At 35.8% G+C, this 26,028-nt stretch overlaps 1 protein-coding gene across 4 annotated transcripts in view; it reads right to left on the reverse strand.

Annotated features, from left to right (window-relative positions):
* Positions 1 to 26,028, reverse strand: part of LOC150097247 (cyclin-dependent kinase 2-associated protein 1-like) — a 52,909-nt gene that overhangs the window by 13,641 nt on the left and 13,240 nt on the right. For 2 of the 4 annotated variants that reach the window (XR_016549654.1, XR_016549653.1), the window contains exons 2-3: positions 10,467 to 10,883; positions 3,235 to 3,402 (exon numbers count right to left, since the gene is read on the reverse strand). Coding sequence is in view for 2 of the 4 variants with exons in the window: in XM_090407027.1 (XP_090263153.1) it covers positions 10,493 to 10,855 (363 nt within the window). In the remaining 2 variants the exon portion in view is untranslated. Of the gene's footprint in view, positions 1 to 2,378; positions 3,403 to 10,466; positions 10,884 to 24,336; positions 24,428 to 26,028 lie in introns of those variants that run through there. The other 2 variants (XM_090407027.1, XM_090407026.1) reach the window with 2 other exon arrangements.

Consider the following 26,028-nt stretch of genomic DNA (forward strand, 5'->3'; position numbering starts at 1 on the left):
GCTGGCATCTATCTCAATGCTTGAAGCAATCACTTCTGCACTACCTATAGATTTGACTTTCACAAGCATAGATTCTGACACACTAAATTCATTGTTGATCTCTTAGCCTACATCACCTACCACTGGACATGTACCATGAAAGGCTTGGAAAAACATGCTGTTGCTCTTTACACTTCTAGAACATTTCATTGTGCCTAGCATTTCAACCTAGTCAGTAAATTTCCATTCTTCAGTCTTCCTGGCATCTTCTGTATTTGGGTAGCCAGCTTTCTCTGTGGTTGTTTGCTTCATGTCATGGTGAATGGCTCTATCTCTTCAAGCTTCTCCACTACTGCAGGAATGCCTTAATCTGTTCTATTATATACCCTCTTTCTATACATGACATACCCTCAATTGTCACTAATGCTATCTACAGATCTGCTGACAATAGTGTACTTCATTCATCCTACCCATTCAATAAACAATGCAATGCTCAGACATCTCTTCAAGACCAGTGGCTTAAACACTGATTACCATGTTACCTTTTAACAGAGCAAAGATAATTTAGTCACTTTCAATGATATTAAAATGGAGTGTTGCCTTTCTCCCCTCAAAAAAGGGGTCTCAGCAGCTCACCTACTCTTACTCTTTGGACTGACATTTACCTCTGGCTTCTCCTGGCATAAACAAACAGCCTCTCAAAATTGGCCATTCTTTTCCAATCAAAGCACTATTTTTGTCCTTCCAGGTGCTAATTCTATACAAATCTCAAATCTGGCCACCTTCTGAATACTGCTCACGTGTTTGGCACAGTATACTTAAAACCTCCCTAAAAGTTCTTGATGATGCCCAGAGGAGAGATTTAACTGATGATCTCTCTCTCAGTGACTCACTTCACTCCTTATTCTCACATATGCACTGTTTCAGCTGTTTTTCTCCAGGCACTTCCATGGACAATGCTTCACTGAACTGACGACTATCATTTCTCCACTTTTCGTTGGGCATTTCAAAAAATTCATTCTCTCCTCATTTATTCCTTTTACCTCTGTCCTCTGGAACAGTCCACATGAAGTGTTACCCAACAATTATAACCTCCAATTCTTCAGAAAAAATGCAAATATTTTCCATCTTTTCCAATCCTCACTTGCATCTCGCACAAGGCGATGATGTGTTATAAGTTCTTCTGCCTCTTGTGTATGGGATTAACAAAAAATTTATGTAAATCCTATTAATGAAAGTGGAGATCCAAAATGAAATTTTTTCAACTCACTTTAAGTTTCCAATATGCAGTTTGATACACTGTGTGATGAGATTCACCTCTTGTCTATAGAATTTCACAAACATCCATGCTGGCACCAGGATTCAAACATGTGGCCTATAATTTTGAGAGCAGAGATGCTATATACATTTAACTGGCAATCGCTGTATGTATGTGTGTGTGTGTGTGTGTGTGTGTGTGTGTGTGTGTGTGTGTGTGTGTGTGTGTGTGTGTGTGTGTGTGTGTGTATATATATTAATCTGATTATGTTCAGATTTTGCAGATATTTTCTGACTTAAACAGACACAAAAATTTCATGACAAACCTTAATTCCCACCAAGAGGTTAAGTTAAGAACAATAAGCAACTGATATACTTTCTTTAGAAAACTATACATTTCAATTACTATAAATCAATTTAGTTTTCACATTTGAATAGACAAATCAAATAGTAACCAGGAACCTGAACTCAATGAAATGAATATTGTAAAGTAAGGACAGAAAGCCCATCATTTAATTTCTTAAAAGAGATTATAAGAAATTAAGAAATTTCTTATTAAGCAAAAAACAAGTATTATATACAAAAAGAAGTTGAAGTCAATTAGAGACTCTGTCTGGCTTTTTTATTTTATTCTAGTACCTCATATCAAAGCAGTATGGTATGATAGATATTTAACTTAACTTATTCAGGATTTTCCATTTTTCTTTATTATATGACCAATTACAAATTCTTTCTCTTTTTCTGCGATGAGCTTGTCATCTCTTTATACACACAACTTCTGAATACACTGGCTGTTTAACATTAAAAAATTTAAACATTTTAAAATGATACTGTTCCATAAGGAGATATGTATGCTACAATCAAGAATTATTTTGTCTTAATCCACAATGATGTTGAAATACACTTCAAGTAGAGGTATATTAGTATCATTATTGAAGGTATAGAATGAAAAATGCTAATGTATGATAATGAAATAAGAGATTTTTCATGTGGTTAAATTTAAAGAGTTTCAGGATGAATAAATACTAATTTGATTTTGATTCAGCAATTCTGAACTCACAAAATAATTTATTATTATTATTAAGTAGGTTCAACTACTCTTATTCAGTAATTTTTAGACTTCAGCAGCTGAAAGTGAAAGGCCCAAACATTTAGCAAAAAAGCATGTTTTCTTTTCTGAATTAATGCATATGTACCTGGGTGTCATGCTCAGCAAATATTAAAGTACAATGAATTGTAAAAGTATTTGCTGTGTTGATTAAATGAAAAATTTTAAATATTTTCAGTTACTCTTGACATTTTGTAATCTTAGATAATAAATCTGTAGCTTCTGGCAAGAAGACAGCAAATAATAATGCATAAAAAAGAGGTTGGTTCGATGGCATGTTTCATCACTTCCTGCTTTTGCAAATGAATTCTAACACAGGAAATGTTTCCATATCTGTACTTACATAGAAGAAAACCGTTAGAATTATTCTTTTACGTAAAAAAGAGCAATTTTCTTTCTTTAAAGTTAATGATGGCATGCTATTATTTATATAAGGTTTTTTTTTCCATTCTTTTTTTTTTTTTAAAAAAAAGGGTGTACAAGGTACAGCACTATGGAAGTGCGACACAACTCAACAGCTTTCAGTTTTTATATCACCTGTGTTATCTTCAATTCCTTTGTGATATTTTCCTTTCTTTCCTAAGTATCTGGAACTTTGTCATCTTCATGACATTCATCTTTCACATGTGTGACTTAAAATCTGCTCATTTATTACTGGAACTACATATCAAAATTTATTAAAATTAGCAAATTTTAGTTACTTTATTTTCTTTTAATTATATTTACACACAATTTTATAAACTTCAAATTTTTTATTTAATTTCTTTGAATTCTGATAAATATATGTTCTGTGATGAACCCTATGACTCTATGGAGACCTGGAAATACTGTTAATAATAAAGGGTAGTAATGATACCCTATTGTTAGAAATATCTGAGTTTGAATCTCACCTAGAATGCAAGTATCCTTTTCAAGAACTTTTCAAATGCAAGTTACATGATTTCAGAAGGGATTGGCAGGATTTTAGTTCTGCACAACAGACGAATAAACATCCACTGACAGACATATCCAATTCCATTATGGTAGGTTCTGTACAGCTAGGATTAAGTATCCTTTTGCTGAAAAAAAATCATAAGAGTTACTTAGCCATAAAGCATTTCTGTGTCAGTGAATGTTAAAGGAGATAAAATACTCAGTGACTGTCCAAAGTATACTATCACTTTGAGTAATAAGTCAAACCATCTAATTTATTATATTATGCTCAATTTTAGAAATTTTTATTAAAATCATATTATGCCGACAGTTACCACCTACCCACTGCAAAATTTGATAAATTTATGAAATAAATTACACTGGCAAATTACTTTCGAAACTTAATCCAAAATTGGATTAATTATTAGAGTATTTTATAGAAAGATGGAACTTTTTTTATGTGCACACTTAAAAAAATTACCTGTCATTTGTTAGTTTTCATAATTTTCATTCATAAAATATGAGTGGTTTCATCTGATACAATGAATAACAATCCTAGTTGCAATATTTTTCCAAAGAACAATAAATACTAAACATGCTGGTTGTATGAGTTCTTTGTTACAGGTCCATAATTCAAGTCACAGGTTGCTACTTCTACTCATTTGCATTTCGCCCAATGGCAAAACTTTTTGGTATCATCCTTCAACACTCCAAATACTGTACTGATAAAAATCATCAGCCATATCAAAAAAAAACAGTGTACTGCATGCTTCTTTTAAATTTTTGCAAGAAAGACAGGAGAATCATGACTAGCTCATATACAAAAATCTTCTGGCCATGATGGCATTCCCATCATGCATCTATCCCACAACTTGGAGGTTAGCTTGCATCAGGCCTATTCCTTAAAAAAAGAGAGAGAGAGAGAGAGAGAGAGAATGGGGTAAATAAGACATTAACAAAGAGTTCACGATGCAACTTTCTGACAATGGACTACTAAGTACTGAGATGGGGTTTTCTTTATCCCTTATAAGGCTTCTATCATTCAAAGTTACTGAAGAGAATTAAATAGTTTAAAACAGCTGTCAGGTCAGTGAAACCTGAATCAAATTAATAGAAGATGAATATACAGGCTTCTGGGCAAAGTCTGAATCTTTTCAAGGCAATATATAAGCAACTCCAATGCCAATGTTGTACTCTCATAAAGTTACTGTTACTTTGGAACTTTATAGTTTCAATATATGTGGCTGAATAAAGAATGAATATTAAATATCCTTGCTTTAAAACAGAAAATAAAAGTCTGAATTAATTAGAAGGCTACCAATGCTAAATTATTCACTACTTAATGACTAATATGGATGTCAATATTGGGGATCTTATCTATGTTACACCACTTATGGCCAAATCACTAAACAGTACGTTAAAATGAATGAAATCATAAACATTTTTGAAGCACCTAAATGGACCCAGTTATATAAAAAGGTTTTTCCTAGCCATCATTGAATGGTTTTTCTTTTATAAGTAGAGAATCTCCAGTAATGTCACAACAGGAGTGCATCATAAGAACTCTGTTTTTTCACATCCTTTTCATTCTATAGATCAGTGAACTTTTCTCACATCCTAAAAAGATCCATAATTGTGCAGTGAGTTTCCTTTTTTTGTTTTCTCCTTTGTTTCACAATTCTCACATGCTCTCAAACATTCTGAACTACTTCAAACTCATCCATAAACAGTACCTTAAATACAGATTTTTGTGCTATTACTCAATAGGGGATGAAGACAATATAGTCAAATCAAAATACAAACCTTTTTCAGATCCTAATTTACACTATTGTCTTTTCATTAAAGTTTTTTCACTTGGTTATAAAATAAATTAAAAATGCCAGGAAACTATATTCTTGTTTAATTCATTATCAAAGTGAAAGCAAACAAAGTTTGCTCATGAAGTATCTTCACAACTAGGGTACTTGTATATAGAAGTTCATGACTTTACATCAATTGCCTTGGTATCCCATAATGCAAAGCACACATTCTTTTGGGTGTGTATAATGCCCTGCATTATGGAATGGTCACTACCCAGACCAGTCAAAACTGGTCTAGGTAGTGACCCAGGTGTTTTTCAAGTGCAGGGATGTCTCTCCAAATACACACAATTTACTCACCCAAGACAACCCACACACCCTATTTTCTTAATGATATGCCACAATAAGTGAATAGGACTTTCACAAAATGATTAATGTGGTTGAAGTTCTTTTTTATTAAATAAAAAATATCCTATTTGGTCTAGTCTGCAGCTACTTGCCAGCTAGCAAAATGTACTCACCATAGGTGAGTGTATTTGTAGAGCCTTGTGTATACACACATTTTTTTTTTTACTAAATCAAATTAAATTATTAAATAGAATAGATTAAAAACAGATTAAATATATATATACCCACACACACACTGCTTGGAAAGAAGTCAACTGTACTCCCCATGGGCAAGGTGCATCATGCCATGTAATGAGTCATGTGTTTGTAGCCAGTTAAATTGGAGGAATATGATGCCCCCCCCCCCCAGTCAGTGCAACTGTATCCAGGTGAAATAGCTGCAAGAAGGGAACTGACAGAGTTTGAAAGAGGACTTATGATAGTATGCCATGTTGCAGGCTTATCTGTTCAGGAAATTGTTAACAAATTGGGCTGTCCCAGATCAAAAATCAGTGATACCAAATTGAGATGGAAGTGCAGGGAGTCAACTACAAGTGCTACCTGCAGTGGATGACCCACCACCCTCAACGAATGTGATCATATGATACTACGAAGGATAATATGTAAAAAACTGCCACTGGCCAGCTGACATGTTGAATGCAGAGTTCTGGACAATGACTGGAGCATAAAACTACTCAAAAACATTCAGAACCGAGGCTCACAAGATGGGTTTCATGTCAGGACTACAATATGCAAGCCGTTCATTACCCAAACCATCATACGGTGTCGTCTTCAATGGTCCAAAGATCATGTACAGTGGGACAAATCACACTACACCCTCTACTGAGAAGATGGATAGGTGTGGTGTGGCAGATACTCAGTGAACATATCTTAGTAAAGTATGTAACCCTAACTATGAAAGTCTGTTGGCAGTGTGATGATATGGTCCTGTTTTTCCTGGTTTGACCTCAGACCTCTGTCTGTAGTGCCATGAACACTGAGCTAAGCTTCGTACTTCATGGTGTTTCTACAGAAATGACTTGTCTCTTTTAGCAAGATAGTGCACTGTGTCATAAGGATGAGGCTGCTGTCAGTGCATGGCTTGTGGACATGAATGTTGTCACACTTGACTGGCCTCCACAGACTCCTGATCTCAACCCTATTGAATATCTGTGGGATGAAATGGAGCATTGGGTAAGGGCAAGGGTTGTAATCCCCACAACAATCCAGGACAACAGGAAGAAAGGTCCAAAATTCCCATTGATCGCTACTGTACATTTGTGGGAGGTATGCCTAGAATGACTGCCACAGTCATAGCAGTGAAAGGAGGTCCTACATATTAATATGGGTTTAATCATTGTTTGTTCCTACTCCTATGTGTCCACTGACTTCTTTCTAAGTAGCATACACACACACAGAAATATTTGAAGTTCCATGCATTAGCTGCTGAAAGAAAAACTTTTTCTTTTCTAAACATTTCACTAAGGCATACTACTGTTTTGTAACTGCAGATCTCCAAAGGCTGAACAAGATCTTCCTAATGAAAGCAAACAAAAAGTTAAGTGAAAGGGCATCTTGAAAAACAGAAACATATCAAGATCTTTTAGAGTTGAATATTTCAAACTAGCTGCATAACTGGAGATATGATTTCCTGAAAAAGAGCAACACCTGCTCTCAAAACCCATGCAATTTTTAAGATGGGTTATAGAAGGATCTGTACTAAGTTTAGGGAATAGCTTGAAACAAATTTTATTGATATATTCAACAAAAAAAATAGATGGCCTATGAAATTCTTAAAGACCAGCAATATCAAAGTTTCAAACCACATCAAGATTTCTGCACATAGATCTGATTGCCTGGATATCCAGGTGGTAAGGAAGCATTAAAGAGTACAGAAATGCGAGACTAAGACTGTCTCACAACTCTGGAAAGTTCAGTGTGATGTCATTAAGGGACCATTCTATTACAGAACAGCACTTTGGCAGATAGGTGGTGTGAGAAGAAGAGATCATCCCTGGAAACTGTATAAGAGTTAGGTGAGTAAGGAAGTGAAAAGGAGATTTTTTTTTGTATGACAACCAGTGAATGAGTAGAGTGCACTGCTGAAGTGGAAGGTGAATGTTTTCAAAGCTAGATATACAGGGTGTTCGGGATAAATTTGACATATTTATAATTAATTATATTTTTCCGTAAGTTACATGTATTAACACACACTTCTCTTCATTTAAAAGTTTGGACCCTTCTTCATTCATATACAAGATGTCAGAAAGGATGGATAGCTGGAACCCACCTGAATCATGGAAGAGAATAACTTGTATCATGATGATTCGTGCCCGCCATCAAAATAAGGATATTACGACTGCTGCCCAATGCTCCCTGAATACAGTAAAAACAATCAGGCATGAACTAGAGACTTGCAATGGTGACTACGAGGATGTAGCAAGAAGAAAGATCCCTAGCAGACGATCTGATTGCGTTCGTACAGCAGAATTCCTCGCAAATCTGCAGGAACAGGTGTTGAAGAACCCTGGCATTGGAATTCGGGCTTTGTTCGTGGAGTTGCTAACTGTAGTCAAGCCCTGGATAACAAGGGTAGCCAATGGTAGGCCGTATGTATGGCAGCAGGATTCGGCCCCTTGCCACACCTCTGGGAAAAGTCAAAAATGGTTGTCTGAAAATTTCTACGACTTCACCAGTCCAAATGTTTGGCCTCCAAACTCCCCAGACCTTAACCCCATGGATTATTTTGTATGGGGCGCAGTTGAAAAAGACACCAATCGCACTTCCAGTAATACAAAAGCCCAGTTAATGGATAAAATTAAAACAGTTTTTGCGGCCCTTCCCAGGGAGACTGTAGCATCAGCTTGTTCGAGGTTCCGAAGCAGAATTGAAGCTGTGATCGATGCTAATGGTGGTTATTTTGAGTAAATCTTGTTGATAGTATTGTAATTAACTCTGCCTGTAATGTTTTTTTGTCAATTCATTAAATTTAATAGATACAAAGAAGATTTTCTTTTTCCTTACGAAACTGTCAAATTTATCCCGAACACCCTGTATATGTATTGAAATGAGAGTTTGGCCTCCATGCAATAAGTTTTGGGACTCCACAGAGGCCCAGAAATAATACTGAAACTATCCATATCTTTTGGTGCTGTGATACCAGAAAGATCAATACTGAGTGCAGTAGCTACACTGTTTTCTATTTAGGGGATGCTAAAGCAAACACATTTTGATCTGACTAAATATAAGCTTTTCTTAAATAAGATATTTAATCCAGTGCCATTCATTATTTAATTAATGTGATTAGCATGATTTAATTAGTATTAGTTTGATTCTCTCACTATAAGTTTGTTTTCAACTTTATTTCATCAACAATTTAATCTTCTTTGATAGATAGTTGCATAATAGCTTTCTTTGGATGTACCGTATGTACAAAGTTTTTCAATCAGAAAAAAAAAATATTTCAATGAATTTTTCAATGTTGTATAACAAACAACTAGCTTCTGGAATATAACATTCCAATTTTTCAAATCTATCTGAATTTTGAAGCTGGGCTATACCAGAAGCCAGACTTCAAAATTGAAGGAACAAAATTGAAGAATTGTCAGTATATCAACTCTGGTGGGTACAACCTTTACCTTTTAGGAGATTACTTGACACACACAAATTTTGAAATCTATATAGGATCTACTTCAAATCAAAGTAGATCATATTACAGAACACTTGGTCATGCACAATCAGTGCATGAACAAATATTTCATTTTTTTACTTAACACATAATGGCAAATAACTGAAAATTACCATGCAGCTCCTGCTGTTAGCATGAAATCAAAAAATTCATGTAAGCAGATGCACATCTTTCTCATAATACTAGTATCAACAAGAATACTAACATATACCACTATAAGGATTCAAAATCTTCACAATTAAATATTTTCATTCAAAGACATGGGCATCATCATTTTATTCTTTTATATCTTACTAGATAAAAGAAGGATTTACAAAATTATAGAAAGGTAACTAGTATTCTGTACACTAAATACCAAAAACTTTCATGATCACACTTAAAACTAAAAAGACTAAAATAAGTGTACTGAAAGGTATATTAATACAGCAATTAATTTAGCTTCTGATTATGAATAAAGATTTAAGAAAAAAAAAATCCAACATACATATTTCTGAAATTTACAACTTATATTTAAAAGTATTTTTTAAATAGTAAGATGTTCACATAATATATTTAAAGGTGCACAGAGGCTAAAGAATACAAAAGAAAGTATAATATAAAATGACTCAGAAAGTTTGGAAAATAAGCACCATACTTGAAAATAATAATAATATAAAACAATTGTTTTTTTTTTTAATATATTTATAATAATGAAATTTAAGCTGAAAGGTGATGTATATGCTTTATAAAAAGAAAAACTGATTCACTGACAGATTGTAATATAATTTTGTTGCATACAGCAACTAAGAAAGTAAAAAATGTATGTGTATAATGTAGTCACAAAAAACCTGTTGCTCAACAGTATTAGTGAATGCATAGTGAATGTCCAAAATACTATTTGTACTTATTATCAAGTATGAGTAATCACATTAATTCATTCTCATATGTATTAACAAGAGTGGAAAAAATGTGCAAAAGGTTTCTAAATCATTCAACATACACTAAGAGCTTCAAAATAACAGATAAATTATGTAATGGTATATAATAAGTTCTGCTCATTGATAGATTGTGTGCATGCATTTATCTACTGATATGGTTTTTCAATGTATTAAAATAACAGCATTTCAGGTTCAGATAAAGCAAAAAATAAATAAAATAAAATAAATATAATAATATTAATAAAAACAAAAACAAATACACTTTAATATCTTTTTATATGCTAGGATAGTATTATACCAAATGAAATGATTTAATAAGATCATTAGTGAATATAGGTTGTTCTTTTCAAAATACACTAAAACTGCTAAAAAACTTGCTCAAAAATCATAATTTATTAAATATTAAAATTTTGACTCACTGAAATTCCATGTAAATTAAAAATAATTATGTTCGTGCATTGCGTTCAGTCTCCATAAGACATTCTCGTACCAATATCCGTGCATGTACAATGCCTCTTTTAAGCCTCTCTGCCGAACTTTTGCTACCAGCATATGTTGGTCGTATGTCTTTGCCTAACTCTTCAATGACTGCTAGCAGCTGTGCATATTTGGACTGTGGCTGTTGCTGCTGTGGTTGATGTCTAGTGATACCAAATGGCAGTGTCGTGCTATAAGGCTGGGGAAAAGATGATGAAGAAGATACAACATCATCCAAGATTCGTTCACAGCGGGACATGCCACTACTGCTTACTGGTGCAAGAGAATTAACTTGTATTGGTGATGCTGATGGTTGAGGATCATCATCCATGCTGATATATAGGATTTTTTTTTTAATTCTGAAAAGAAAATTTACAATTAAAAATAATAAAGCTATGAACAAAATAATTACAAAAATTATCATCATGGACACCTCCATGGAGGTCCATACTCTCATCCAGTACAGTATGATGCGCCTGTGGCAAGTGTCTAACTTGCATCCCCCCCCCAACCCAAAAATGACAAAAATTTTGAAAGATTTAAACGTAACAAGTTAAATTTTACTAAATGCAATGTTAAATACTTATTATTAATCCTGTCAAAATGATTTGCAGAATCCGTGTGTCTAAAGCGGCATATTGCTGAAATTTAAAAATGCAATATAAAATAGCGAACTTTTATATATATTTATTTTTTACATTTTGCACCCCAAACCCAGTTGCGCCTGTGGCAGGCGCCTCTTTCACCACGCAACACTGCTCTCATCACAGGAGGTTCACAAACATTCTGGAAACAAAATACTAACCTTCATTTGTGCAATACTTGTCATGCTTTGCTTTGAACTCATTTACTGTCACAGCACTCACAACTGACTCTAGCAACTCGTTCAGCACTCTCCAAACAAAAAATCTAGCTCTCATGCCCTTGTTAACTAAACTCTTTCTTAATTTCCAGGGATGATTGTTAGTTCTCCCCATACTAATCATGTACTGATAAACTGTGCCACTCCTATAATAACTTTTAAGTAACTTATATGTTCCTATCATATTCCCCTTTTTCTTCTTATCTGCCAATTTTCTGTAACTCACAGATCTTCAATCTGGCTCATAAGGGTCCCATACACCCAAAATGCATAACATTACATGTTGCCAAATTAAACTGACTGCCATTCTTCCTTGTCAGTCTATACAAGTCATCCTGCAAGATCTTCACATCAACCTTATTAACTATTGCTCTACCCAGTTTTACGTCAGCAAATAAATGAATAGTTGTTAGAAGCTTTTCCACTTGGTTATACTATAAATTAAAGATGCCAAGAAATTATATTCTTGGTTTAATCCTTTATCCAAGTGTATGCAAACAAAGTTTGCACCTGAAGTATTTTCAGGACTGCAGCAACTCGTATACAGAAGCTGACTTCACATCACATGCCTTAGTATCCCATAATGCAAAGCATATATACATTAATAACATCAGGCAGGGTCCAATATCAGATGTGCAATGGTTTGCTGATGATGCAAAGATAAGAAGGGCAATCAGGAATGCTACTGATATTTAGCACTTACAAAATTATTTGAATAGCCTGGAAATTTGGGCAAACAAAAATGGTGGCTGTCAGTTTAATGTTAGTAAGTGTAAAGTTATGCACTTGGGCATGATCAGATTTCGAGTGGTATATTACATTAGTGGGGTTATGCATATTGGTGGATAGGAAACTGAAGTTCAAAGGTCACATAGCAAAAGTGACAAATATAACTCAGAAGATAATTGCGATGTTGATGCAAACTTTGACATCTAAGGATAAGGAGGTCATTTTGCCTCTTTATAAAGGGGTAAGAGCTAAGTTTTCCTCTCACAGAACAGTGAGCGAGTGGAATAGTTTGCCTTTAGCGGTTAGTGAGTGCATCTAGTGTGAATGAATTTAAAGGAAGGTATGAGAGGTGATTTGGGTGATTTATAGCCTCCCTTAATGAGCCCTTGACTCCCTGGAGGTCTCAGATAATGATGATGATAATAATATGAAGCTGGAGATTGGATATACGTATGAGGATGGCTGATGGACGAATACCAATGAGTAGTATATTGAGGAACAGAATCTGGGAGAAAACAGGTGACTAGTAGTGTGCTACAAGGCTCTGTGCTTGCACCACAGCTATTTAATTTGTACATATATACTAGAAGAAATGATTTGAGAGTAACATTCAATTGTTTGCTGATAATGCAAATTGTGGAAAGTTTTTTTCACTTGCTAATAAATTAAAGTTGCAAAAAACTATATTCTTGTTTAATCTATTATTCAAGTGAAAGCAAACCAAGTTTGCGCATGATGCATCTTCACAACTGGGCTGCTTGTATTTAAAGGTAATAACTTTCACATCATTAAATCTCTTAAGGAATTGACAATGTAGATACGAATATAAATTAAATTACACTTTAATAAATATTTCCGATATTTCGGCAACGTCACGTCAAAGTCCTGATCACCATCAGGACTTTTAGGAGAACAATAGCTTCATCACTTCATTCTCAGTTACTGTGTTGTAGTGCCTACGTGCACGTGCCTTTTTTTATAAGTTCCTTTTGAAGATGGCAACGTGACGTTGCCGAAATATCGGAAATATTTATTAAAGTGTAATTTAATTTATGTTCGTATCTACATTGCCAATTCCTTAAGAGATTTAGTAATGCATAACCAACATATAAGCCTGTCTACGATAAATTTCACATCAACTGCCTCAGTATCCTACAATATAAAGCAAACATCCTTACCACTGAGTGTATATAATGCTATGCATTATGGTAAGAGCCACCACTCAGATCAGTTTTGACCTTTATTATTAAGGTACTGTTGAGGTGCAGGTGATCTTGTAGATCACCTGCACCTCAACTAAAATCTCACTGAGTGACCCGAAAAGATCACCCCTAAGCTCATTAAACTCTCATCTCTAACTCTACTTCCCAGAATCAAGCCTAAAGACAAACATTAAAATTTCATCAGAAGAGATACTGAGGTTGAAATAATGCAGAAGTCATATATTTCCCATATACAAGTAGTGATATGGTGTAATACCTTATTATTAAAATATTCTGAATCAGAGCTAGCTGTGAAAAGTTTTTTGTCACTTGTTATTTTATATTTTATTTTTTATGTTGGGCCCATACCACGTTGGTTGGTCAATCTATAGCACATTAGTACCATGTATGGGAAGAGCTTTGGGATAGAAGGGACTTGTTCACATCAGATTTGAAAGCCTGTGCATTGTATTCCTTGGGAAACACATGGGAAAGGAGGTTGTTCCAGAGTACAGTAGCAGCAAGAACGAAGGAGGAAGAAGAGAAACTTGTTTTATGAGTATGGAGTTGGACTGTGAATGGGTACTGGATGGCAACTCCATGCATGTCAGTGGATTCGAGGGAGATATTAATGGCTGGAATGATGAACATTTATGATAGAAATATAGCAGATGCATGCAATAGATACTAAGCACCTGTGCGAGCATGGTTGAAGTCAGTTTGTAAGAGATTAGTCATTTAACAGTCTGGTTGCTCTTTTCTGTATTGCACCAAGAATTTTTAGGGAACTCTTGGAGTCACTGTCCCAGATATGTGAGCAGCTCAATGGAAGGGCAAATTTGTGATCTGCACAGGGTTAATAGCTGGAGGTAAAGTAATGCCTTGAGAAAAAGTGGAATGATAATTTTTTTAGATGCTGAGGAGGCAATGGTTGCAATGTGTTTATAGCAGGAGAGTCTTGATGTCAAAGTAATCCCAAGGAAAGAAATCACATCTTGCATAGAGATTTGGGTGTTCCCAAAGGTTTGCAATTTAGATTTGCAGTAGGTGTTGCTTTGAGGGTTGTGGTGGTTTGTTTGGTGAAGGTTTGTCAAAGTGAGGAGGATCTAGCGTACTAATTGGTGAAACTATGTATTGGATTGATGGTTAACTGGAGCAAGTGATCACAGTCATTATTTATGCCGACTCTAACTATGATCAAATGAGTCGAAAAGAAAGTGATACAAGGGCTAGGGTGTACCCCTTAAGCAACGTGCAGCACATTGCCCTACAGCTGCGAGAAGCTGTAGGGCAATGTGCCCTACAGCTTCTTCTGTAGTACATTGCCCTACAGCTTCTTCTTCTTCTTCTACTGTGTCTTCTGTGTATATGCCCCACAAGTTCGCTGTACAGCAGAAGAGAAGGATGAATTCTGGAACATGCTAGATGAAGAAATGAGGGAACTGGAAGAAAATGAGATGGTGATTGTCAGAGGAGACTTGAACAGACACACAGAGAGACAGAATAAGGACTGTGAAAGAGTGCATGGTGGCCATGGAGTGGAAATGATAAACCAGGAAGGAGAGAGGATTTTGGACTTTGCAGTAGCGTTTGATCTGGTAATTGTGAATTCCTTTTTCTGTAAGAGAGAAAAGCATTTGATAACATTCAGAAGTGGCAACAATAGTTCACAGATACTAGAAGAAAACATCTTAAGGCAGTGACATATTGTAAGGTAATCCCAACAGATGATGTGGCGTAGCAACACAGGCTGCTGTGCGCAGACTTTATTTTAAAGTTGAAGATAGGAACCTTTGGAAGCCATGAGAGTAAGAAAATTAAGTGGTTTCACTTAAAAGAAGAGGGTGTGAGGAACCGTTTTAGGGAGGTGTTAGAGAGGATTTCGGATGGACTAGAAAGTGTACAAGACTGGTGGAGACATAATTCCAAAGTAATTCTAAGCTGTGCAATTGAGGTGCTTGGTGAAACATCCAGAAAGATTAGAGAGCAGAAGGAGGGTTGGTGGTGGAATAATAATGTACAAGATGCAGTGATGGCTAAGAGGAAGGCAAAGCAGAAGTGGGACGAGTCAAGAGTGGAAGAGGACAGAGAGAAAAAGCGAGAAGCCAAAAGAGTTGTTGCACAGGCGAAGGCCATGGCATATCAAGACCTTCATGATCAATTAGAAACAAAGGAAGGACAGAGAAAGATTTATCGATTGGCAAAATGTAGAAATAAGGCATCAAAGGACATCGTACATGTGAGGCAGATCAAAGAGATTCTGGAGGAAGGGTATTAAGGAAGGATGTGGATATAAGAAACATGAAGGGCTTTTGAATGAAGAAAATGTAAGGACTCACAGAGAATATGAGGAGGCTAATGAGTGGATGTGCAGAACATTAATAGAGCAGAAGTGAAGGAAGCCGTAAAGAGGATGAAGAATGGAAAATCTGCCTCACATGTACGATGTCCTTTGATGCCTTATTTCTACATTTTGCCAATCGATAAATCTTTCTCTGTCCTTCCTTTGTTTCTAATTGATCATGAAGGTCTTGATATGCCATGGCCTTCGCCTGTGCAACAACTCTGGAAGAGGGAATTGACCTGCTGTGGGACCTGTTAATAAAAGTTTGTCAACAGGAAAATATACCTGAGGAATGGAGGGCAAGTACTCTTGTCTCTATCTACAAGAGTAAAGGGGATGCCCAAGACTGTAAGAATTACAGAGGAATAAAGTTGATATCCCACACAATGAAGATCCTAGAGAGGGTTCTTGATAGAAGACTGAGGAAGGAGGTGGAGATTGCAAAGGAGCAATTTGGCTTCATGCCTGGTCAATCAACGACAGATGCTATCTTTGGGTTACGACAGATGATGGAAAAGTTTCGAGAGAAGCAACAGGAACTACATCTGGTTTTTATTAATCTGGAGAAAGCTTATGATAGAGTGCCAGTCTGGAGATGTTTGAGAGAGAAGAAGGTACCGAAGAAATATGCCAGGTTGGTGCAGATGTACAGAAATGTGAAGACAAGAGTTAGAACCTACCTGGGAGAGATAAAGTTTTCCAGTGACAGTTGGCTTGCATCAAGGGTCAGCATTAAGTCCATTCCTGTTTAATATTGTGATGGAAGTGGTGACTGAGGAGGTGAGAGAAGACATGCCTTGGACTATACTGTATGCAGATGACATCGCGTTGTGTGCAGAATCAACAGAAGAAGTGGCAGCTAAATTGGAAAGTTGGAGGAAAGTACTGGGAGAGAGAGAGGTATGAGACTGAGCAGAGGTAAGACAGTATATGTGTTGCAAAGTGGATGGCAGCCAGGAGACAGATCTAGAGCTGGAAGGTAATGTCATCAGGAAGGTCAGTGACTTTAGATACTTAGGTTCAACAATGAAAGAGGATGGTGAGGCTGAGAAGGAAGTGGGATGCAGGATACAAGCAGGATGGAGGAACTGGAGAGAGATGGCTGGAGTGCTATGCGATAAGAGGGTACTGATCAATCTTAAAGGCAAACTTGAAGGACAGTACTGAGACCAGCTATGACGTATACTACGGAAACTGTGGCCCTGAGGAAAAATAACATCAGCAGGATGGAGGTAGCAGAGATGAGAATGCTTAGGTGGATGTGTGGTGTGACCAGAAAGAATCGCCTGAGAAATGATTATGTAAGGGGAACGGTGAAAGTTATGAACTTAGGAGCAAAGATACAGGAGGCAAGGTTGAGATGGTTTGGTCATGTGATGAGGAGGGAAGAAAGGTCATGCAGATGGATGTGCAGGGGAAGAGGAAAAGCAGACGGCCAAAGAAGAGATGGTGGAAGAGGATGAAGAACTTGGATGTGGCTACAGTCCAAGACAGGAGGTAGTGAAGGAGACTCACCACAAACAGCAACCCTACTTAAGTGGGAAAAGTTGCAGAAGAAGATTTGGATCATGGCCGAGAAGCCTGATAAATATTGAGGGCAATTTGATTTTCAAAAAAAAAAAAAAAAACTTTTTTTATTAAGAATTATTTATTTGGGTCATGTCATATTAATAAAATAATGTTTCTCAAATATCAGAAGTACCCAAATTGTAAAAGGTTTTTATCTTCAATCGCAACAATGATACCTAAAATATTTCTTCCATCACTGCAGACTCGATCTACATCCTGTACACGAACTCTTACTGTATCTCCGACATTTGCTGTCGAGTATTTGGAATTCAATGTATCAATCATTTTTCCTGACAAAGCGATTTCCCTTGTTTTCGACACACTTCTTACTGTTTGGATTTTTTCTTCATCATTCACCGACTCTGTAGTACTAATAATGCATTGGTTTACAGAAATCGGCATGGTTAAATCGTTTTCATATGAAGATGATGTAGGTCTACAAACTTCAGTTATATTGCTATGTGAGGGTGCAATTATCGAAGAATCTTTTATAATGTTATCTTGAACGGTACCTGATCCTCCAGAGTCTGAGCAACTTTGACTTTCTTCATTGTCGTTACGTTTAAAAAGTCTCTAAATCTTCCTCTTTATTAATGTTGGTCGATGCTTCGTCAGGTATAGAACTCTTTAGGCCAACTTTAACTATGCTTCAAACATGGCCTCATAGGGGCTGCAGTTTATGCCAGTATGATACACTCAATTTTTCATCAAAACGTATTCCTTCTGACCATTTCTTAGTGTTAGTCTCCAACCATGAACTAAGTATATTCTCTATGTCTTGATTACATCTTTCTACTGAACCCTGACTTTGTGAGTACCTGGGATTTCCATGCACCATTTTTAATTCAGGCCACATGCTACAAAGTTCTTTGATGACATTATTGGTGAATTCTCTGTCATTATTACTTTGTAGGATACTCGGTGCATTGAAAATTGTCTAAAAGAACATACACTACATCTTCAGCCGTTTTGGTTTTTAACAGTCATAGATGAACGAATTTAGTTAGGTAGTCTTAGTACACAAGTATAAATTTATATTGCTCATCGGCTTGCAACTGCACATCTATAAGGTCAATCTGATATCTTCAGTTCATTTTATTACCAAGCCTTTCTTAGGAACATTCTATTTTTTTCTGACAGATTTCACACAAGTTCAAATAAATTACGATCATCTCCCTTGTAATATTTTAGATTTCATACTTAATTCTTTTTCCATGCGGTTTTTGTGACCATGGCCAATAGCGATATGGGCGTCATGCAAGTCTGAAATATTTCTTCAGTGTAAATGTAATATTTAATTAAATTGCCTTCTTTTACAGGCACAATTAATTTTTCAATTTCTCCGATAAATAAGTCATATCTACATAAACACTGATATTCTTCCAGTAACTTCAAAGTCACTTTGATTTTTGACTCTTTCACCTTTTGTATAATTGTCAAATATGCCGATTTTGCAAAAATTTGTGTGCTCTGATCTTTTGCTGCTATTAACTCATTTAATCAGTTGTTGGAAAGGTTTTTCATATTACTTAATGATTGCTCTATGAGTGATATTTTATTTTTAAAAGAGGACACTATTAAAAGATGAAAAAAAAAAAAAATTAAATGTCACACAAGATTAACTACTTGCCACATGAATTTACAATTTGATACTAGCAAGTGATACAGCAAAATTTCGATACACACAAGTGGTAATTAGCTAGAGTCTGTCGGATGATCACTCCTCCCCCAACCCCTACCACTTCTAATACTGCAAAAAAGGTATAATTAAAGTTACCCTCTTTCTCCTATATATAACAGAGAGAGGGTATGTGAGAGGACAGAACCTTTTGGGACACTAGCATTAGTTATATAGAGGATAGGGAACTGTTACACCTGATATCTTAAGAATGTAGAATTCTCAGCTATCATGGTGTAACATGAAAAGAAATAAATTAAAAACCCTGCAAAAAAGCTAATAGCTAATTTAAATGAATTATTTAAAAGAAAAGGAAATATTCTTGCATCCAATAAAATATAAAGGTGTTTGGTTGAACTAACTAACAAAAAGAAAGAATATATTAATGTTGTAATATGATATAAAAGAGAAAATTTATCTAAGTAAGACAGAAAAGGATTAGTCATAAGAAATGGTATGTGAGAGGCTAGAGATTAAATTCATAGAAAAATTTTGGAAAGGGGACTAAATTAGAGGCTAGCACAAGAAAAACAACAGACAATTGCTTAGGGTCAATTCCCAGATTGAGACTTTGTTACGGGCTCGCCGATCAAATGACGTTTGGCAGGAAAAAAAAAACGCCACCCTAATTGGTCGGTGAAGTAAAAACAAGTAGGGGGCGAAGAAAAGAAGTTAAAGAGGGTGCCGTTAGGAGAGCAAGTATAAAAGGGTTGGAACCCCCCCCCCCACACAGGGCTTTTTGGTTTTTATTTTGTGTTCTGTTCCCGAGGAGTTCTCCACGAACTCCGTGGCATAGGTTTCACACGGTTTTCCTGAGTGGGGATTGGGGTTATATCTCCGTCGTCACAACTTGGAAACAAAAGTGAGCGGGATTTCGATTCCGGATTTCCTATGTAAGAAGCGAAGAATGCCATAAAGTCAAAGAAAAGGAAACATATTCTTTGTGTTTCAACTTCAGTGACAACCACGAGAAAGGGAAAGCTGTAAAGATATCGATATCCACGTCGCGAGTTGTACAGCCGTTATATAGATGATTCAAAGTGTGCCCTAAGTTACGAGAGGTTAAGACTGCGTAAGCAAAGTTCAATTCCAAAAGGAACGTAGAACAAGCAGATTATCGGAGAGGTTATACCAAGCTAGTTCAATCAGAAAAAGGTAAAGGCCCATATGAAAAACTCAAGAAAGAAAGGTACTGTAAAATATATCTAATGTTAACTAAAATTTGTCTGCAATAAGTATCATTATTCTAATACGGAACTGTTGAAGTGACCAAGAAAAATTTATACTAGGACTTTAGTATCTGACAGAACATATTAAAAGTAAGCTGGCTAGTGTTAATGTTATATGAATAATTAAGTGTCCTGAGAATTTTGCATGTCTATTGTAATGTATGGGAAAGTTAAAATGTCATAGTTGTGTGTTAGTGCAGTAAAAGGTTTAGTTAATCTACTTAAGTTTGAATAGTTAAATAGTGTGAATTAATCTTATATGTCCATGTCACATGAAGTTATGTGTTGAATTGTTATGGCGGCATGATCGTAATACCCATTATAGGATCATAGCCTAATTACTTGTAATAAGTTAATGTTAGTTTGTAAGTATTTAGTTTAGCATTGAATTGAGTAATAACAAAAATTGAATTGTACCATGTTAAAGAATTTAATAAACCTTTGTTCAATGATAAAAGAGTTGTCTGAAATTGCTGTCCAATGCACCACTTGAAAAATACCCCAATCACGTGGGAAATTAATGTGTTAAGAAACGAGATAAAGTGTCACGACTGCAACATTGTTTCACTTTCAGACATATTTTAGTTCTTTCTCCTTGTTTTTGTATATAATATCTCAAACTAAATATCCCAAAAGGCGCAGTATAAATACAAATATTAGGGGTACTAAGGGGAGAAATAACTTAAGTATTAGTAAAATTTTTGGTGATATCTCGTGCATAGATAATAGTTGAACATAGCTAAGCAGAATTTCTCTAATTGGAATAAAAATCATAAATTGGGACACAACAGAACTGTCTATGTCACACACACACAATGTGCATCCAGTGAGAAAACTGGCACCCCAGTTGCAGAAGGACAGATCAAATTATGAGAGATTATTTAAGATGCTGTTGAGCCAGATCCTGTTAAAAGCCTTGGAGATATCAAGTATAACGATTTGAGATTCACCACACCTTTCCATGGAACTTATTATAATGACAATCGATTATTAAGTGTAAGCTAAGAAAGTTCGCACATGAAATATCTTTGCAACTAGGTGTGTATAATTTTTCTTTTTTAATAAAGGAATACCATGAGCAGACATATAGATACAAAATTAATTAATAACGGGAAAACTCATGTAAAAAGATTACTTAATAGTATAATTTTTGCTGGTGTGTCACAGACATCTTCAGTACATTTTAAGCTCAAATTAAACAATGACTGTCAATTCCAAAAAGCTCCACCTAGGTAGCTAGTTTAAGATAACTAAAAAGGTCAAAAAATTTCCTAACAAAAAAAAAAAAAAATGTATATATACACACACACACAATAAAAATTAGGAAAGATTAACTGACTTATAAAGTACTATCTACCATAAAGGGTACAGACGTAAACCATCAGATCTGTTTAAGTTAGGAGAGTGAAGACAAGTTTCACATGTTTCTTTATAAAGCTGTTCCATGAGGAACCGACTTTTGTGAAGGACTGTTGTCTTTTTCCAATGAACTCTATGTCTAGTGATGATGATGGCATTTTCTGCAAGTCCAGACTGTTCAGGTTTAAGGTATTCGATATAAGATTGGTGTTCTTCTAGCCGAATAGAGGCAGATCTTCCTGTTTGTCCAAAATAAGATAATCCACAAGAGCAAGGAATCTGGTAGGCACTTGGATAATTAAGATGTAGAAGCTTGTTTGTCCTTAGGAGAAGTGAGAAAGGTGGAGATTTTTTTGAATGATCAAAAGGCAACAATAATATTCAGTGGTTTTAAAACTTTTGCTATATGTTCAGTAATGCCTTGTACATAAGGGATAGGAATGAACATTATTTCTTCTGTATTTGAAGAAGAAGACATATTAAAATTACTCAAAGCTCTTTTCATGAAGGAGGTGTCTACCAGATTCCTTGCTCTTGTGGATTATCTTATTTTGGACAAACAGGAAGATCTGCCTCTATTCGGCCAGAAGAACACCAATCTTATATTGAATACCTTGAACCTGAACAGTCTGGACTTGCAAAACATGCCATCATCACTAGACATAGAGTTCATTGGAAAAAGACAACAGTCCTTCAACAAAAGTCGGTTCCTCATGGAACGGCTTTATAAAGAAACGTGAAAGTTTACTTCACTCTCCTAACTTAAACAGATCTGATGGATTACGTTTATCCCACTTTATAAATCAACTAATCTTTCCCAACTTTTTTTGTATATATAATTTTTTTTTTTTTTGTTAGGAAATTTTTGACCTTTTTAGTTATCTTACACTAGCTACTTAGGTGGCACTTTTTGGAATTGACAGTTATTGTTTAATTTGAGCTTAAAATGTACTGAAGATGCCTGTGACACACATGCAAAAATTATACCATTAAATAATCTTTTTATGCGAGTTTTCCCATTATTAATTTTGTATCTAAGTGTGTATAATGCATAGCTTTATATATACCCAAAAGGAAGTGTCTTTTGCATTGTGGATACTAAGGCAATTAATGTAAAGTCACGAGTCTCTGTGTACAAGTTGCCTAGTTATGAAGATACTCCATGAACAAACTTTCTAACCAATAAGCTTTGATTCTTATTCATGACTGATTTTTAAGTAGTGATTTGAAATGAAAAATGCAAGATTTCCTATTCTATGTACAAAATTATTGATTGAGATCCCACTATGTCTCAAAGGGAAAAAAAGGCGAGTTCCTCGTCAAAAGAAATCATCAAAAAATAAAAACTGGTTTATGTTAAACCACAACAGATTTATGGATTGCTAAAAACCCACAAATCTAATATCTCCCTATCAATAGCATAGATAGTCCCAGTTATAAACTTGCCCCCTTACTGCTAACTCCTCTACTTTTGTAAAAAATTCAGTCCATTTCAAATCACTAGTTAAAAATCACATCCTTTTTTAAAAATTCAGATGTTATAATGATTAGTTTCGATGTCACTTCTTTATTTACCAATGTATCACAAATAGACACTCTTGATTTGGTGTAGTCTAAATTTCTCCCTTATACTGAAAGTTTGTTTTTCACTTGGTTAGACTATAATAAATTTAGTTTAATCCTTTATCCAAGTGTGAGCAAACAAAGTTTGCACCTGAAAATATCTTCAGCACTGAATACGGTGTTGTACTACCTTACTGGGGAAAGGTAGTACAACATCGGCCAACTTGTAGCAAAGGTGGACCAAGCTACCATCACTCCTATCCCAGTATCTCCCATAATGCAAAACACATCTCCTTGCGGATATGTATAATGTTATGCATTAATGGATTGGCCACTACCCAGACTAGTTTCGACCTTTATTGAGGTCTTTTCAGTGGGAGCCAGGCCCAGAGATGCAGATACCAGGCAGAAGCAATAGCGAGGTCATCCTTACCTATAGGAGTTGCCAAAAGGTGTGCCACCTTTTTTATTAAGTTACTCTGGATTTAGAGAAAGATGTTGAAAGTTTGTTTTTCACTTGGTTAGACTATAATAAATTTAGTTTAATCCTTTATCCAAGTGTGAGCAAACAAAGTTTGCACCTGAAAATATCTTCAGGACTAAATATGGCGTTGTACTACCTTACTGGGGTAAGGTAGTAACTGTTTCCATTTGTTCTGTATCACATTGCTTCATCTATCTTTGTTCTGTTTGGCATCCGTGCCATCTGCAGACCATCCAAGGCAAAAAAGGTGGCACATCTTTTGGCAACTCTTATATGTATGGATGACCTCGCTATTGCTTCTGCCTGGTATCTCCACCTGGCTCCCACTGAAGAGACCTCAATAAAGGTCGAAACTAGTCTAGGTAAATGGATAAATGGGTAGTGGCCAATCTGGGTAAAAGGGTAGTGGCCAATCCCTTAATGCATAACAATATAGATATCCGTAAGGAGATGTGTTTTGCATTATGGGAGATACTAGGATACGAGTGATGGTAGCTTGGTCCACCTCTGCTACGTTGCCTGGTATTGTACTACCTTACCCCAGTAAGGTAGTATAACACCATATTCAGTCCTGAAGATATTTTCAGGGACAAACTTTGTTTGCTCACACTTGGATAAAGGATTAAACTAAATTTATTACATTCTCCCTAATATCTTTGAATTATTCAAATTTACTATGTATTCAGGTTACTTCACATGGTGAGGAAAAATCTACATGAGATTAATAGTACTGATATTAGTTCCCCTCTCTTTAGCAAACTTTTACATGGAACACTTTGAAAAAAGTACTTACCACAGTTACATAAAAGTCGTTAGTGTGATTACACTATGTTGGTGATGTGTTTGTCATTTGGCCCACTGGAAAAAACACTTCAGATGGTTTTGTCACCTAGCTAAACAGCCAACACCCTAAAATCCACTTCACAGGTAAAAGAATCTAATAACCATTTACCTTTTCTTGACACATTAGTCACCTGCCGTTCAGATGGATCACTAAGGTTTTCCATTTACAGAAAGCCCACACACACACAGGAAGATGTCCACATAAACAATCACATCATCCTCATCCGGTCCAACAGTATGGCATTTTAAAAACACTTACAAAGCCAGAGTCATTTGTTCTAATGATACAGCTCTGTCCAAAGAATTCAAAAATCTGTGAAATACTTTCTTGGCCAATGGCTATAATTCCTACAAAATAGATAAAATACTACATAGACCCATTACTTCTCCCTCCTCTAATACACAAGAACATAACATTACCATTTCTATTCCCTATGTTAGAAGTACATCAGAAAAGATAGCTAAAGTGCTAATAAAACATGGTCTTCGCAACTTAAATACAGGAACGCTCAGAAATGGAGGGAAAAGTGGTGTAAAAGGAATTAGAGAAGATACAGTGACATGAAAACTGGATAAAAAGATATCCTTGAAGTATGTTTTCAGAGTAATTACTTCGAAATCTTTGTCATATTCCCATGATTTCTCAACTATTTGTCGTAAAGTGAAAATCTGAACCTGACAGCTTCTATCTGGCCTGAATCCAGCATGTTTTTCATTAAGCTTCCCTTCCATTATCCTTCTTAACTATTTCTCAAGTATGCCTGCATAAATCTTACCAGGAACACTCAGTAAGGTAATACCTTTGTAATCCTCACAATCAATTTTATTTCCCTTTTTATATATGGGTACTATGAAAGCTCTACTCCAATCATCCAGAATTCATCCCTCAGCCTTCTGAACTATGCAGTGCAGCCACCGTAAGGCTTTTATACCTCCATATTTGAGCATTTCCACAAATCAGGCTTTTGATGGCTTTTTCTATTTCAAGTATTATTATTATTATTATTCCGGGCAACTCCAAGGAGTCGACAGCCTCATCGAGGGAGGCCCTAACATCATGTCAAGAACAACTATGCGACATTCACACAGTATCTATCATACCTTGCCTTGAACTCATTCACGGTCGTAGCACCCACAACAGACTCTGGCAGCTTATTCCACTCATTCACTACTCTCCAATAAAAAACCTAGCTCTAACACCCTTGTTAACCACATTCTTGTCCAGCTTCCATGCATTGCCCCTAGTCCTCCCACTACCAGTCATATTTTCAAAAATATCTTCTGGATTAATCTTATAGAAACCCTTCAGTAATCTGAATGTCTCAATCATATCACCCCTTTTCCGCCTATCGACCAATTTTTGCAACCCACAAATCTTCAACCTATTCTCATAAGGTTCATTCCACAGACCTGCTATCATCTTGGTCACTCGTCTCTGGATCCTCTCTACTTCCTCCCATCACAAAGAAACCCTGGCGCCCATAACTGGGCACAGTATTCCAGATGGGGTCTTATCAAGGTTCGATACAGAGGAACAATAACTTGTTTGACTCTGCATGTTAAAGTATTTTTCAGAAGCCAAGTGATTTGATAAGCTGATTTAGCCACTTTTGCAATGTGCCCCCCCCCAAACTTCAATTCC

This window comes from Typopeltis vanoorti, chromosome 17 (assembly GCF_054136105.1).
Source record: "Typopeltis vanoorti isolate ZY-2024b chromosome 17, IOZ_Tvanoo_1.0, whole genome shotgun sequence".
Classification (NCBI taxonomy): Eukaryota; Metazoa; Arthropoda; class Arachnida; order Uropygi; family Thelyphonidae; genus Typopeltis; species Typopeltis vanoorti.